This window comes from Ranitomeya imitator, chromosome 4 (genome assembly GCF_032444005.1).
Source record: "Ranitomeya imitator isolate aRanImi1 chromosome 4, aRanImi1.pri, whole genome shotgun sequence".
In the NCBI taxonomy this organism is placed as follows: Eukaryota; Metazoa; Chordata; class Amphibia; order Anura; family Dendrobatidae; genus Ranitomeya; species Ranitomeya imitator.
Window position 1 is genome coordinate 354,698,508 of NC_091285.1, and position 14,468 is coordinate 354,712,975.

A 14,468-nucleotide genomic window follows, 5' to 3' on the forward strand; every position below is an offset into this window, starting at 1 on the left:
TCACTACAAATAGGGCCACTTCATTTTAGTAAGAGACGTGTGGGTGGGTACATTGACGACATTCTAAAAAGTAGTGAAACAATTTCAGAAGAATAGTTTCTTTAGGATGTTACATTGGTGTGAAAAAGGTCCAAGAGCCTGGTCATAATCACAGTATCAGTTATATGAAGAGTGGATTCTTCACAATTGAATGTTCGCTATTCAACATATTACATTTACTTCTGTTCCTGTTTTGACAATGCCGTAAAAAGGCTTCCTAAATTCACTTACTGAGCAGCACAAAGATGGCTTGTTTCCAGCTCGAATGCCAGGGATAACATTTTCATGCTTGGTTTAGTTTAATGAAGAAAAAATTTGCATTAGAGCTGTTCATTTAATAATGGATGAGTAAGATCGTATTCTTTGCAGTTGGACTTTCCGGCTTTTTTACTTTTTAAAATGATTCTTTTGTACTTGTAATGAGTATACAGTTTGCGCCATGCTTTTAGTACATTATTTAATGTTCATGCTAATTAGGATTATTTTTTTTTACTTAAATGCCTCTATTTATGGCTAAATATGATTTTTCCTAGTGGGTTTCAGGAAACTTTTTGCATCAGATGCCTTCTACAGCCCCTGCTATGCGCAGTGTATTGGTGCTTGCAGAACGGGTTAACTGAGAACCTATCAGTGAGCTTGTTGTGATGGTGTGATGGCTCTTTTATCTCTTTCTTTGAGCTCTGCTTAGCTGATTTATGACCACAAATGTTGATTGTGCAGGGAAACAGAGCTCGTAAAACTTAAATGAATTAACATTTTTAATGAAATCCAGTAGCAAAAAATGTTTTTTTGTTTTTTTTTAACTCAAAATATATTGTCATTGATGTTCCATTAAAATATATCATATTCCCATTTATTAAACACAAATGATAGTTTGTTTCTCGCAATGAAAATAGCTTTTTCTGACATTTATCAAACAGATGTCAGATTGAGATAAATGGCAGCACCTAACTCTAGGGTCTTCTGAAGATCAAAAGATCACTTACATGGAATTTTAGCTTGACATTCCTTTCTTTGAGACTCTTAATGGCCCTTGTAGTTGATGTAGCCCTCCAGTCTTCATCTCTATGTAAAAAAAAAAAAAAAAAAGTTAAGTGACTCCGGACAGATCTTTGTTGTGCACTGGAGGGACTGGCTGCTTTGAACGGCACAACAGGAGATCCTAATCGCTGGGGGCGTTGTGCACAGATCTTGGGGGTTTTGTCGGGAACAGAAAAGAAGCTTATTGTCAAATCTGCAGGGCCAAAATAATTAACTCCGCTGTCCATTATATTTGCATATAATTAATGGTGCGTATACTAAAGGGGCATTTACACTACAGGATAGTTGTGAACGAGAACACTCGTTTCATGATTATCTTGTGTGTACTCATCCTGACAATCGACCAGTGAACAAGCATAAATCTGGGGTCACAAGCACTTATATTCCCTCATCAGGACGATTATATAAATCGCACTCTGATCCGAGTGTGATCCGAATCTGTGTGGCGAGAAGATGTCTTCCAAGTGCAGTCTTATAGTTTCTATAGACTCATTAACTTGCACGGCCCAGTGCGAGCTGAGTATTGGATCATTCTCTGGTATGCTGCCATTTTTTGCCCGGTTCAAAGGAAAATATTGGACATGTGCACAGCCCCACAGAATAAAATTTGTCCCAGTGTGATCTGATGATTTGTTGGAACGCACTCAGACCGAAAATAAGGCCATGTGCATGAGCCTTGGGGCTCATCATTGAGGAACGATCTTTTGTGCAGCGCAAAAGATCATTGCTCTCCGCAATGCAGCGATCTGTGCTGTCGAGAACTATGACCGCCTATGTGCACTGGGCGACCTGGCAAAGATTGTTCAGTGTCCGCCAGTCAGTGACCGTATACCTACAGGCGGCTGTATTGTGCCAGTATAAACCAGGAGTGCCCACACACGGCCTGCCATGCTATTTTGTGTAGCCCCCAACCTCCAGTATGCAGTAGTTTCCATGTCGGGGGTGAAGAAGAATAGCGCTTTGTTCAGGAGCTGGGATAGGCACTGTGTAACCATATCTGGGTCCCCCATAAATCTAGGCATTAGGGAGTGCTGGAGCGGTGACTGCCTATGCATGCAGCTCTCGCCATACTACTGTATGGGAATTGCGACACGCAGCCAGCTACTACAACACCCACCGTCTTCACTGGAGACAGACACAGGCGTGCAGGGTCTAGCGCCTCATCCAAGCACGTTCTCTCATCACTGCCTCCGACTTATACCTCTGAAGGAAACAAGGTGTGAACAGAGCCTGAAGGCCCCTATACACATTACACCTTATTATTGCCGATTTTCAGCAGGTCCATCTAATGTCGGGAGGAAAAGGATGGAGCCTTTTGTTCTCCCAAGAGATGAGCCTAAACTTCCATGTTGCTCATTTTCATGTCAATAAATGCTTATCTTGTACAGTATACCTTCTTTTCATTACATTATAGTGCTTAAAGGGGTTGTCTGGGCAAAGTAAAGGCTTGCCCAGGAGACGGTATATATAAAAAAAAAAAACAACCTTGCATACTGGCACACATCTGGATCCAGCACAGTCCGCTCCGTGGTCACAGGAAGTGGAGATGCCATGAATTATCCAGTCACTAGACTACTGCGGCCTATGATTGGCTGCAGCGGTTAAGCAATGTGAGCACATATAATTGTATTTAATTTTTTTTATAACGTGATATCTCTTTTTCCTTCATAAGTGCAGACCACGGAGTGAACTGCTGAACCTGAATCCAGATGGGTGCCAGTATGCGAGTTTATTTTTTACCCATCCGTTCCTCTGTGCATAGTTTTACCTTCCCCGGACAAGCTCTTTAATTCAACCCATGTTCTGTATTTGCATAGTATCACAAATTTTTTTTTGTTTTTAGATTCACATTATACTTATTCATTTGCTGCCACAAGGGTGTGTGACACATGCATAAATTGTCATTTTTATTGAAAAAAAAAAACTACTTGCCATAAATGAAGATATTAAATTGTAATCATGCATGCATGCATACAGAGAATAATTGTCAGCACACTAACAGCCGTACATTTTCAACATCTTTATCAGGAAAAATGACTTCTTTTTTTTTTTAACATTCCTAGTATGGGACATATAGGCTATGTGCACACGTTGCGGATTGTATGAGTTTTTTGCCACAAAAATGCATACAGAACACAGCCCATTGAATTCAATGGGATTCCGCAATGCTGTGCTAATGCTGCATATTTTTCCGCAGCAGATTGGTATCGCGGAAAAATATGCAGCATGCTTATTCTTTGGGAAGAATTGCAGCGATTCAGCACACATTACTGGTGGGCTATGCCCACCATGCAGGAAGTAAGCGGATCATGTGCGGTTGGTACCCAGGGTGGAGGAGAGGAGAATCTCCTCCAGGCCTTTAAAAAAAGAACTAAAATAAAAGTGATATTCTCACCTTCCGGCGTCCCCCGCAGCCTTCCCGCTCCTCGCGATGCTCCCGTTCCCAGTAATGCCTCGTGACAATGACCTATGATGACGTAGAGGTCTCACGTGATGCTGCGTCATCTGGGGTCATTGCCACAAAGCATCACTGGGAACGGGAGCATCGCGAGAAGCGGGAAGGCTACAGGGGACGCTGGAAGGTGAGAATATCACGATTCTTTATTTTTTTTTATTTTTAACATTCTATCTTTTACTATAGATGCTGCATAGACAGCATCAATCGTAAAAAGCTGGTCACACTTGTCAGACATAGTGTTTGACAAGTGTGACCAACCCGTCAATCAGTTTTAGCATTCTGCAAGCTAATTACGCTTGTAAAACTCTAGTGTTTAGCGGGAATACGCATGCCAATTCCGCATGCGATATACCCACGGCAGGGAGTTGCAGAAATGCCGTGGAAATTTCCGAGCCAATTCTGCAACGTGTGCACATAGCCTCAGTGTTCATTCTTTATGAAAACTGTCCCATTAACTTGAATTAATCTAAATATGAATATTTCCTCTAACATTTTTGAGGTTTTTAAACAGATTTGCAGCGGTTTTGTACATGATGTCCATTATGTTTTTAAATATCTTCCAAAATAAAGTACAAAAAATATTCTGACATACTTCTATTGAATGAAAGGCAGAGAAGTATAAATCTTGCTTATTTTAGCAGATCAACCTTGATGTACAGATCTGTTTGCCAAAACATAATACAATATTTTTTTTTCCTTATTTACATTGTGAATTATTGGATTTGTTTTTGCAGCTTGTGACTGCGACTCCCGAGGTATACAGACGCCGCAGTGTGACCGATCCACTGGACACTGTGTTTGTAATGAAGGCGTAGAAGGAGTCCGTTGTGATAAATGTGCTCGTGGTTACTCGGGCATTTTCCCAAATTGTGTTCCCTGTCACAAATGCTTTGCCCTCTGGGATGTCATCATCAACGAGCTCTCCAACAGGACAAACAAACTTTTAAACCGTGCCAATGATATGAAAATTACCGGCGTTATTGGACCATACCAGAAAACCATCAGTAAAGTTCAGGAAAAATTGGAGGAAATTAAAACTATTATTTCCCAGAATCCTGCTACGCAGCCACTGAAAAACATTGATAACCTTTTTGAAGAGGCAGAGTAAGTATTTGATATTATAGGAACAAGTATTGAGGAATCTGAGGTGCTTTTCAAAGGAACCTAACTATGGCAAGCACAAAACATTGCAAATGATTAGACACACTTATAGAAGACCAAGCACATAAGTTTTAATATATCTGCTTCAAAGAGCCGATGAAGATGAGCAAAATGATATATAGGTTTGTGGGAAAAAAATCAGTATAGCTTGTATTTTATGCAATGTGCTTCTTCTAGGCTTAGGAGTCAAGAGGGCGGTCCTAATAGATAATTGATATCTAGTTCTGTATACACACTTACACAGGAAAGGCTGTACTTCAATGATTAGGACTGCCACATGGACTGAAAACCCAATAATGAGTTTGGACTGGAAGAATCGATAAAACACCAGTTGGGTTTATGGGGAAAATATTTAGCCTACATATAAATCTGATAAGGATCACTTGCTCTAAAGGCTCCCATAAACATAGACCGAAGTCAACTGAAGCTGACCATATCGACAGGCTCCGCCGAAGGCCTAATGTGTATGGGGCGCCAGCTGACGGATGGTTGGGGCGGAGTTGTCAAATGCGCAGGTCCAATTCCAAACTGCCGATTGCATTGTTTTCCCTGAAATAAGCTGACTGCCGATGCATCAGACGGCGGCTTTCTCACAGGAGCTTTAGGTGAAACGAGTTTGTGTATAAGAGAGTCGGCTGAGATGGCTGTCCGTCGAACAATCAGCCGAATCATTGTTTGGCCAAAAGCCAGTGTGTGTGTGTGTGGCCAGCTTATGGTTTTATGCTGCCAGACCAGACTGCATATGACAGGTTCTCTTTAACTAGAAATTGTTCAAAATGAGCATTTATAAACATTTCACCTGCAAACTGTTAAAAAACATAGTATTTTCATTAGTAACTTGAAAGGTGGCATATTGTATGTAATGTCTGGCCAGTTTACCTCTACTGCTATATAGCATTTCAGATGATCAAAGTATTTACACTGCATTTACCATGTTTTTTCATAGATGTTTCGCGTTCTCATCTCTGTCCTCCTCGCCTCAAAAGCCTCCCCACCCCCCGCCACCTCTCAATCTATTCTACCTCTGCCCTCCACATCTTCACTCCATGACACAGCCACCTACAACGACACACTGGCATCAGCTATTGATTCAGGTGCCCCTCTCATACATACAGAGTGCATAGAATCAATAGATAACCTGGTGCAACAACCTCACTAAAAAGCTTCAACAAGTGTCCAGGACTGCATAGTGGAGCTTGATGAAAACACTAGTTAGACATCTTCACTGCACTTAAAAAGCAACTTTGACAGTCACATCAGCCCTCACCTCTGCTAAAGTGGACTATTTCACATCCCTCATATCCTGCTTATCCCACAACCCCAAACAAGTATTCAACACTTTTAACTCCCTCCTCTGTCCACCAACATCTCCCTCATCTTGCAGAAGACTTTTATTTCACATTCCAAAAATATGATCGACCAAACAAGGCAAGTCTTTACTGCTCAACCACAACACTCACTCCATATAACAGACCAATGCCCTTCCACCATAACCTTCCTCCCCACCATCACTGAAGGAGAGCTTACTCATCCTCTCACCAAATCACAGCTCACCACTTGTGCACTTGACTCCATCCCATCCCACCTCCTCCATAACCTCACCACCACACCACGCTAATCCCAGCCCTCACCCATCGCTAACTTCTGGTAACTTCCCTTCTACTTTCTGAAATGTCATGATCACACTTTTCCTAAAGAAAACATTCCTCGACCCAGTCTCTATCTCCAGCTCTCGTCCCATGTCGCTGCTTCCTGTTCGCATCCAAACTCCACAAACAGCATGTCCATGATGAACTTTCCTCCCACCTAACTCACTCTTTGACAACACACAATTTGACTTCGGTCCCCACCACTCCACCGATTTTTTGCTGACCAAAATTGCTAATGACTTATTTATTGCCAAAGCTAACATACAAATCTCTATAATCCTCCTAGACTTATCCTCTGCCTTCAACACAGTCGACCACTACCTCCTATTACAGATTCTCTCTTCCCTTGGTGTCAAAGACCTTGCCCTCTCTTGGATCTCCTCATACCTTTCTAACCGCACAATTAGCGTCTCCCACTCGCATACTACCTCCTCGTCCCACCCTCTCACTGTCGGTGTCCCTCAAGGCTCTGTCCTTTAACCCCCTTCTTTTCTCAATCTATACCTTTTGGCCTGGTGCAACTCATAAAGTCCCATAGCTTCCAGTCCCATGGTGTCCAGTACCATCCATACGTTGATGACACTCAGATTTAGGTTTCTGACCCAGACATCCCTTATTTGCTGTCCAGTATCCCTGAGTGTCTATCAGCCATATCCTCCTCCTTCTCATCTCGCTTCCTGAAACTCCGTATGGACAAGACTAAACTCATCATCTTTCCTCTATCTCACCTAACCTATCTACCCAATCTATCAGGCACAATTACCGTAATTACACAACCCTCTCTGTAGTATCGGAAGTCTGTTTCCTCTGAGTAGCCCTAGACTCTGCCCTGTCCTTCAAACTGCACATCCAAGCTCTTGCCACCTTTTGTTGACTCTGTGTCCTTTCTGCTAACACTCTCTCATCTCTCTAGTCCATCCTTCACTCTACTACTCGACTAATCCACCTCTTTCCTCGTTACTTCTCTACTTCTCCCCATTGCGAATCCCTACAGTGGATTCCAATTCCACAACATATTTAGATCAAATTACTAACTTTGACCTATGCAAATTGTCTCTTCAGGAAGGAAGTGGACTAGCACTCTACTGCCACCTACTGGAAGTAGCAATCCTAACAGTCAATGTCGACCCTTTAAAAAGCCTTGTCACATGACTTTGGATAAAAGCCAAACCAGAATCTCAATTTGCATACACTGTGTTTCGGGGTACTGCCCCTCGTCAGTACAAAGTGTGAGATCTGATTTGGCTGTAACTTTGTAACCTACAAAGCCATCCATAATTTGTCTTTGCCATATATCTCTCCCGATATCTTCCAACACATAATCTCTTGTTATCCGAAGACCTCCTCTCCTCCACACTTATACGCTCCTCACCCAATTGCCTCCAAAACTATTCTCAAGTATACCCCATCCTCTGAAACTCTATGCCCCAACACGTTCGTTTATCCACTACACTCGGTACTTTTAGATGGAACTTGAAAACGCATCACTTCAGGAAAGTTTACAGCCTGCAATGACCCTGCTATCATCTCACCACCACTGGGGCTACTGCAACCCCCCCAAATCTGTCTCCTTCCCCAGTATCCTGTAGACTGTAAGTTACTTTCTGTTCCACTCTGTCATTATTAGTTTCTTGACTGTAAATTATATTTCTATTTTGCATGTAGTCCCTCCTCATTGGCCCCTATTTCCTCCATCTCATGTCCTGATTCTGCATTGAAGCATTACAATGAAACCCTGCAAAGTGCTCTGGATGAAGCTGCTCCTCCTATACATAAAACAACTCGGCACAGACGGCAACAACCGTGGCACACGCTGCAAACACATTTCCTGCAGCGGTGCTCCAGGTGCGCAGAACGTCTGTGGAGAAAATCTAATCTACCCGAAGATTTCATCCATTATAAGTTCATGCTAAAGACATACAATTCTGCCCTTCACCTCTCCAAACAAACCTACTTCAACACCCTCATCACCTCCCTGTCCAATAACCCTAAACGTCTCTTTGACACGTTCCTGTCCCTACTCAACCCAAGAGAGCAGGCCCCAACCACGGATCTCCGTGCTGACGATCTGGCCAATTACTTCAAAGAAAAAATTGACCACATTCGACAGGAAATCATCTCCCAATCTCTTCATACCATGCACTGTCCTCCCTCCCCCACTGCATCTAGTTCACTCTCTGACTTTGAAGCAGTTACAGAAGAAGAAGTAAGCAGGCTCCTTGCATCTTCTCGCCCGACCACTTGCACCAGTGACCCCATTCCGTCACATCTCCTCCAGTCCCTTTCCCCGGCTATCACCTCTCACCTAACAAAAATATTCAACCTTTCCCTCACTTCCGGTATTTTTCCCTCCTCATTTAAGCATGCCATCATACATCCATTACTTAAAAAACCATCCCTCGATCAAAACTGTGCCGCTAATTATAGACCTGTCTCTAATCTTCCCTTCATCTCTAAACTCCTCGAACGCCTGGTCCACTCCCGTCTTACCCGCTATCTCTCAGATAACTCTCTTCTCGACCCTCTTCAATCTGGCTTCCGCTCTTTACACTCTACTGAAACTGCCCTCATTAAAGTCTCTAATGACCTACTAACAGCTAAATCTAATGGTCACTACTCCATGCTAATTCTCTTGGATCTCTGTGCAGCATTCGACACTGTGGATCATCAGCTCCTCCTCACTATGCTCCGCTCCATCGGCCTCAAGGACACCGTTCTCTCCTGGTTCTCCTCCTATCTCTCTGACCGATCCTTCACTGTATGTTTTGCTGGTTCCTCCTCCTCTCACCTTCCCCTTACTGTTGGGGTTCCTCAAGGATCAGTCCTAGGCCCCCTACTCTTCTCGTTGTATACTGCCCCTATTGGACAAACAATCAGTAGATTTGGTTTCCAGTACCATCTCTATGCTGACGACACCCAATTATACACTTCTGCTCCCGATATCACGCCTGCCTTTTTAGAAAACACCAGTGATTGTCTTACCGCTGTCTCTAACATCATGTCCTCCCTCTATCTGAAACTAAACCTGTCAAAAACTGAACTCCTCGTGTTCTCTCCCTCTACTAACCTACCTTTGCCTGACATTGCCATCTCCGTGTGCGGTTCCACCATTACTCCAAAGCAACATGCCCGCTGCCTTGGGGTCCTCCTTGATTCTGACCTTTCATTCACCCCCTACATCCGATCACTGGCTCGCTCTTCTTACCTGCATCTCAAAAACATTTCTAGAATTCGCCCTTTTCTTAATTTCGACTCTGCAAAAACTCTGACTGTTTCACTTATTCATTCTCGTCTGGACTATTGTAACTCTCTACTAATCGGTCTCCCTCTTGCAAAACTCTCCCCGCTCCAATCTGTCCTGAATGCTGCAGCCAGGATCATATTCCTCACCAACCGTTACACCGATGCCTCTACCCTGTGCCAGTCATTACACTGGCTACCCATCCACTCCAGAATCCAGTACAAAACTACTACCCTCATCCACAAAGCACTCCATGGCTCAGCACCACCCTACATCTCCTCCCTGGTATCAGTCTACCACCCTACCCGTGCCCTCCGCTCCGCTAATGACCTCAGGTTAGCATCCTCAATAATCAGAACCTCCCACTCCCGTCTCCAAGACTTTACACGTGCTGCGCCGATTCTTTGGAATGCACTACCTAGGTTAATACGATTAATCCCCAATCCCCACAGTTTTAAGCGTGCCCTAAAAACTCATTTGTTCAGACTGGCCTACCGCCTCAATGCATTAACCTAACGATCCCTGTGTGGCCTATTTATAATAAAAAAAAAAAAAAAAAAAAGGTTCCTCGCATCATGTTCTCATACACTTTATGCAGTATTAGCCCTCTGTGTCTGTACTGCTACATACTTAGGCAGGTAACTGGTTCATGCAGCTTTACATGAACACCTGAGCCTTACACTATAGCTGGTCCGAATAACTAAAGCAATTGTTACCATCCACCTCTCGTGTCTCCCCTTTTCCCCATAGTTTGTAAGCTTGCGAGCAGGGCCCTCACTCCTCCTGGTATCTGTTTTGAACTGTATTTCTGTTATGCTGTAATGTCTATTGTCTGTACAAGTCCCCTCTATAATTTGTAAAGCGCTGCGGAATATGTTGGCGCTATATAAATAAAATTATTATTATTATTATTATTATTCTCAGATACAGCACCATGGAATAAATGATGCTCTGAAAATAAATAATAATAATAGATATGCTTGATCGCAACACACACTGTGCTAACATTCACCTATATTTTCTCCTTATCTTCCAAGGAAACTGAAATCTGAGGTTTCCGAAAAAGTTACAGAATTAGAACAAAATCTTGCAAAGATCAATCTTAATGCTTCAGGCGAGGTAGCCGAGCTGCAGGCAGATGCCGATAGTGTCAGTAAAGCACTGAAAGAGCTCGGAGAACAGCTGGAGTATATGAAGATTTCTAATGTTCGAGGTTGGTTTCTCCAATTGCATTATATAATTTGCTGAAAAAGCAACACGGCTAAAAATATTAATCAAAAAGTGACACCTATATTCCTAGATAAAGAGTTTATTCCTGGCTCTGTTAGATTTTATAGTAATATTGATAAGATTTAGGATGTGTACTAGAGACAGTCATCCATTTTTATGTTTCTATAATGAGTTTTGATTAAAGCCTAAAACTTGCCATGTACCATATTTTGCGGATTATAAGACGCATACCAAATTTTGGAGAGTAAAATAGTAAAAAAAAAAAAAGTTAATTTAATGATGGTGCGTCTTATAACCCGCTTTCACGGTATATTTACCGGGGAGCGGTTGCGGTGGTGTAGGGTTTCAAGTGGCAGGGTCAATGCTACAGGAAACCGGTGGCAGCAAGAGATGCCGTGGGCCCCAGGCTGGCAGGTGGTGGTGTTCATTTTGTGAAACTCCAAGGCCCTTGCACTTTCCATACTTCTTGGGAAAATGGCCAACGGAGGCGACGCATTCGCAAATGAGATCTCGGGAGCAGAGATCTTTGTTCAGATATCTCAATCTGCACATATGTTGCCTCCGGCAGCCATTTTTCCCGGAGTCCATTGCATTGAAAAGTATGGAAAGTGTCGAGGCTCCAGGCTTTCACAAAATGTTGGTGGAGCCCCTGTACTGCCGAACACCCCCCTCCTACCAGTTTGGGACCTGCAGCATCGCCGCCGCCGCTAGAAGCTTCAAGCATTCCACTCCACCACAGCCAGTAAGCTACATTCGGATAAGACTCACCCCCATTTTCACCATAAATTTTGGGGGGAAAAAAGTGCATCTTATAACTCGAAAAATCCGGTAGATAAAATGGCTGTTCCACTGTTCTATTTCCCAACTTCCCCTTAGTCATGCATACTCGGCTAATACATAACAATGGCATGTTGATTGGAGGTTGATTTAGCAGTACAGCTCACACATATCTTGCTGTTTTGCAGGAGCTATGGACAGCATCAATAAATATTTCCAGATGTCTCTTGAAGCTGAAGAAAAGGTCAATGCGTCAGCAGTCAACCTAGATAGCACTCTGGAGTACTCAGCGGCTACACGGAGGGAAGTGGAAGATCTTATAGAAGATAAGGAAACTGTTTTTAAGCAAATTCAAGATGAGCAGTCGCGGATTTTGGATGAACTTGCTGGTGAGATCCAGAATTTGGACCTTTCTTCTGTATCTGAAAAGGTATGTTATATGACCTTATGGTTAGCATTCAGAGTGTTTCTTCGTAGATTAATGGAAACCCTTAAGGGAAATCTGTCACCATATTTTTGCTACCCCGTCTGAAAGCAGCATGATGTAGGGGCAGAGACCCTCATTGCAGCAATGTTTTACTTAATGGGCTGCTTTCTGCAGTTTTGATAAAATCACTGTTTTATCTTCTGCAGATCTACCACTTCTCTGAATGCTGAGCTCTGGATAAACCTGCCGACACCACTGAGTTGAAGCTTTCTGTATACACTGTGCATAGGCAGAAAGCTGCCAGTCAGTGGTGGGGGTGGTGTTATACATAGACCATGAATATGGAGGACTACAGGGCAGCAGGTTTACTAGCCCTCTAGTGATAATCTCCTATCATAAAACTGTGATATTAGAACATCTACAGCAGCCTGTTAAGCAATACATTGCTTGTATCAGGGTCTCTGTCTATACATTATGCTACTTTATGATTAAGAGGCAAAAACCTGATGACAAATTCCCTTTAAAAGATAACCATCATCTTGAACATTTCACACATCATAGGGACATGTCAGATGATTTGATGGACATCCTGAGTGCTGACATCACTAATCGCTAAAACAAAAGGATAGAAGTGTTCATTATGTTGTGGCAAAAGATTTTTAATCTGTAATTTTTAATTTTTTTCATCACTGAAATAATAATAATAATAAAAAATTATACACGTTTGGTATTGTCACATGGATAATCTTATTGCCAGATCATTTTTACTGCAAAGACCACCGTGAAAACCTTTAAAAAAAAAAAAAAAAATGGCAATCATATTTTTTTGTTTGCGATTTCACCACACTATGATTAAGTGGTGACATTCAAAACTTCAACTCATTCCCCCCAAAAAAGCCCTCAGATGGCTTTGACAGAAAACAAAAAATATATGGCTCTTGGGGGTTTACAAAGGGAAGAGAAACTGAAAAGAATTGTCCAGTCGTGAAGGGGTTATAATAATTACTTTTTAATGTGATACTAATGGAATAGATCAGCAGGATTGATCCAAACATACAACAGAGCATCAAAGTTGTACAAGAACTTTCAAAAATTGGTTTGTATTTGGTTTGATGCCCTATCTGCAGTCTATAGTTTTTGTTTTTTTTCTTCCCAGCACACAGGAGAAATACTTGATCCCAATTTTATAATTCTGTGTATGGCATTGCAGATACATTTTAAGTAGTTGTTGCTAGATGTTTTGAGTTTTTATTTTTTTTTTTCCATAGACCTGTGGAAGTTCGGTTGGTGCATCATGTGATGATTCACAATGTGGCGGCCTTGGTTGCACAACAAAAGATGGCAAGAGGAAATGTGGTGGAGAAGGCTGTGATGGGTTGGTAACCGTGGCCCATAATGCATGGAAAACAACGATGAATTTCGATAGAGAGATTCTGAGTGCTATGGCAGAAGTGGAGGAACTCTCTAAACTGGTACGTGAGAGGTCCATCATCACAGATCAGATATATTTTTCCCAGCTGTGCCTTTCTCTGTCTTTAAATATGAAAAATAGGCCATATGAGGCAGATCCAGGGCCCTTAGTGAAACATCTCAAGCCAGAGGCGATACTGACAGCTTGGGGCCCCTGTGCAAGAAATGTCTAGTCTCCCCTTATTATGTATATTGTAGTCCCTTATTATACAGATCCCTTTCTTGTTATGTACAGCTCTGTCCCTTGCATATCGGAGTATATAGAGCCCTGTTTTTTACTACATACCGTCCTCTCTTGTTAGACATAAACTGAAATGACGGCTGATGGAGAGTGGTAAAGCTTCTTTTCTAAGGGAGGAGGCTGATGGACTGGTCTCTTCAGGTCAGATGCTGCTCCATCAGCAGTAATTTTATATCTAACAAGAGAGGACTATGTAATATAGAGAGGGTGCTGCGATTAACAATAACGAGAATACGCTATGTAAGGGACAACACTGTTTATAACAGCAGGGAAAGCTATATAATAAAGGGCCGCCCCATACATAACTAGAGAGGATGATACGAAATAAGGGACGGTGTTGTTCATAATAAGAGGAAACTATATAACTGCGCTATACTTAATAAGTGAATACACTATATATACTAAAGAACTGTTGTATACATAAGTGAGTACACTATATACAAAGGGATTGTGATATACATAATATGCTAGCACACTATATACTGAGGGACTGTGCTATACATAGTATATAGTGTACTCGCTTATTAAGGGACTGTGCTATACATAAGTGAGTACACTATATACAGAGGGACTGTTATATATAATATGAGTACACTATATACTAAGGGACTGCTATACATAATATGTAAGTATACTATATACTAAGGGACTGTGCTATACATAAGGCTAAATTTTCTATATCAGTGCTCAATGTCCGTGTGCTGCCCGCTTTTAGATGCATTGATCATGTCCTA

The 14,468-nt window shown here is 42.2% G+C and overlaps 1 protein-coding gene across 1 annotated transcript in view; it reads left to right on the top strand.

Annotated features, from left to right (window-relative positions):
• LAMB1 (laminin subunit beta 1) overlaps window positions 1–14,468 on the top strand; it is a 65,646-nt gene that overhangs the window by 39,870 nt on the left and 11,308 nt on the right. Inside the window, exons 24-27 of the mRNA XM_069765038.1 lie at window positions 4,273–4,642; window positions 10,627–10,802; window positions 11,785–12,026; window positions 13,292–13,495. Coding sequence (XP_069621139.1) covers window positions 4,273–4,642; window positions 10,627–10,802; window positions 11,785–12,026; window positions 13,292–13,495 — 992 coding nt within the window. The remainder of the gene's footprint in view (window positions 1–4,272; window positions 4,643–10,626; window positions 10,803–11,784; window positions 12,027–13,291; window positions 13,496–14,468) is intronic.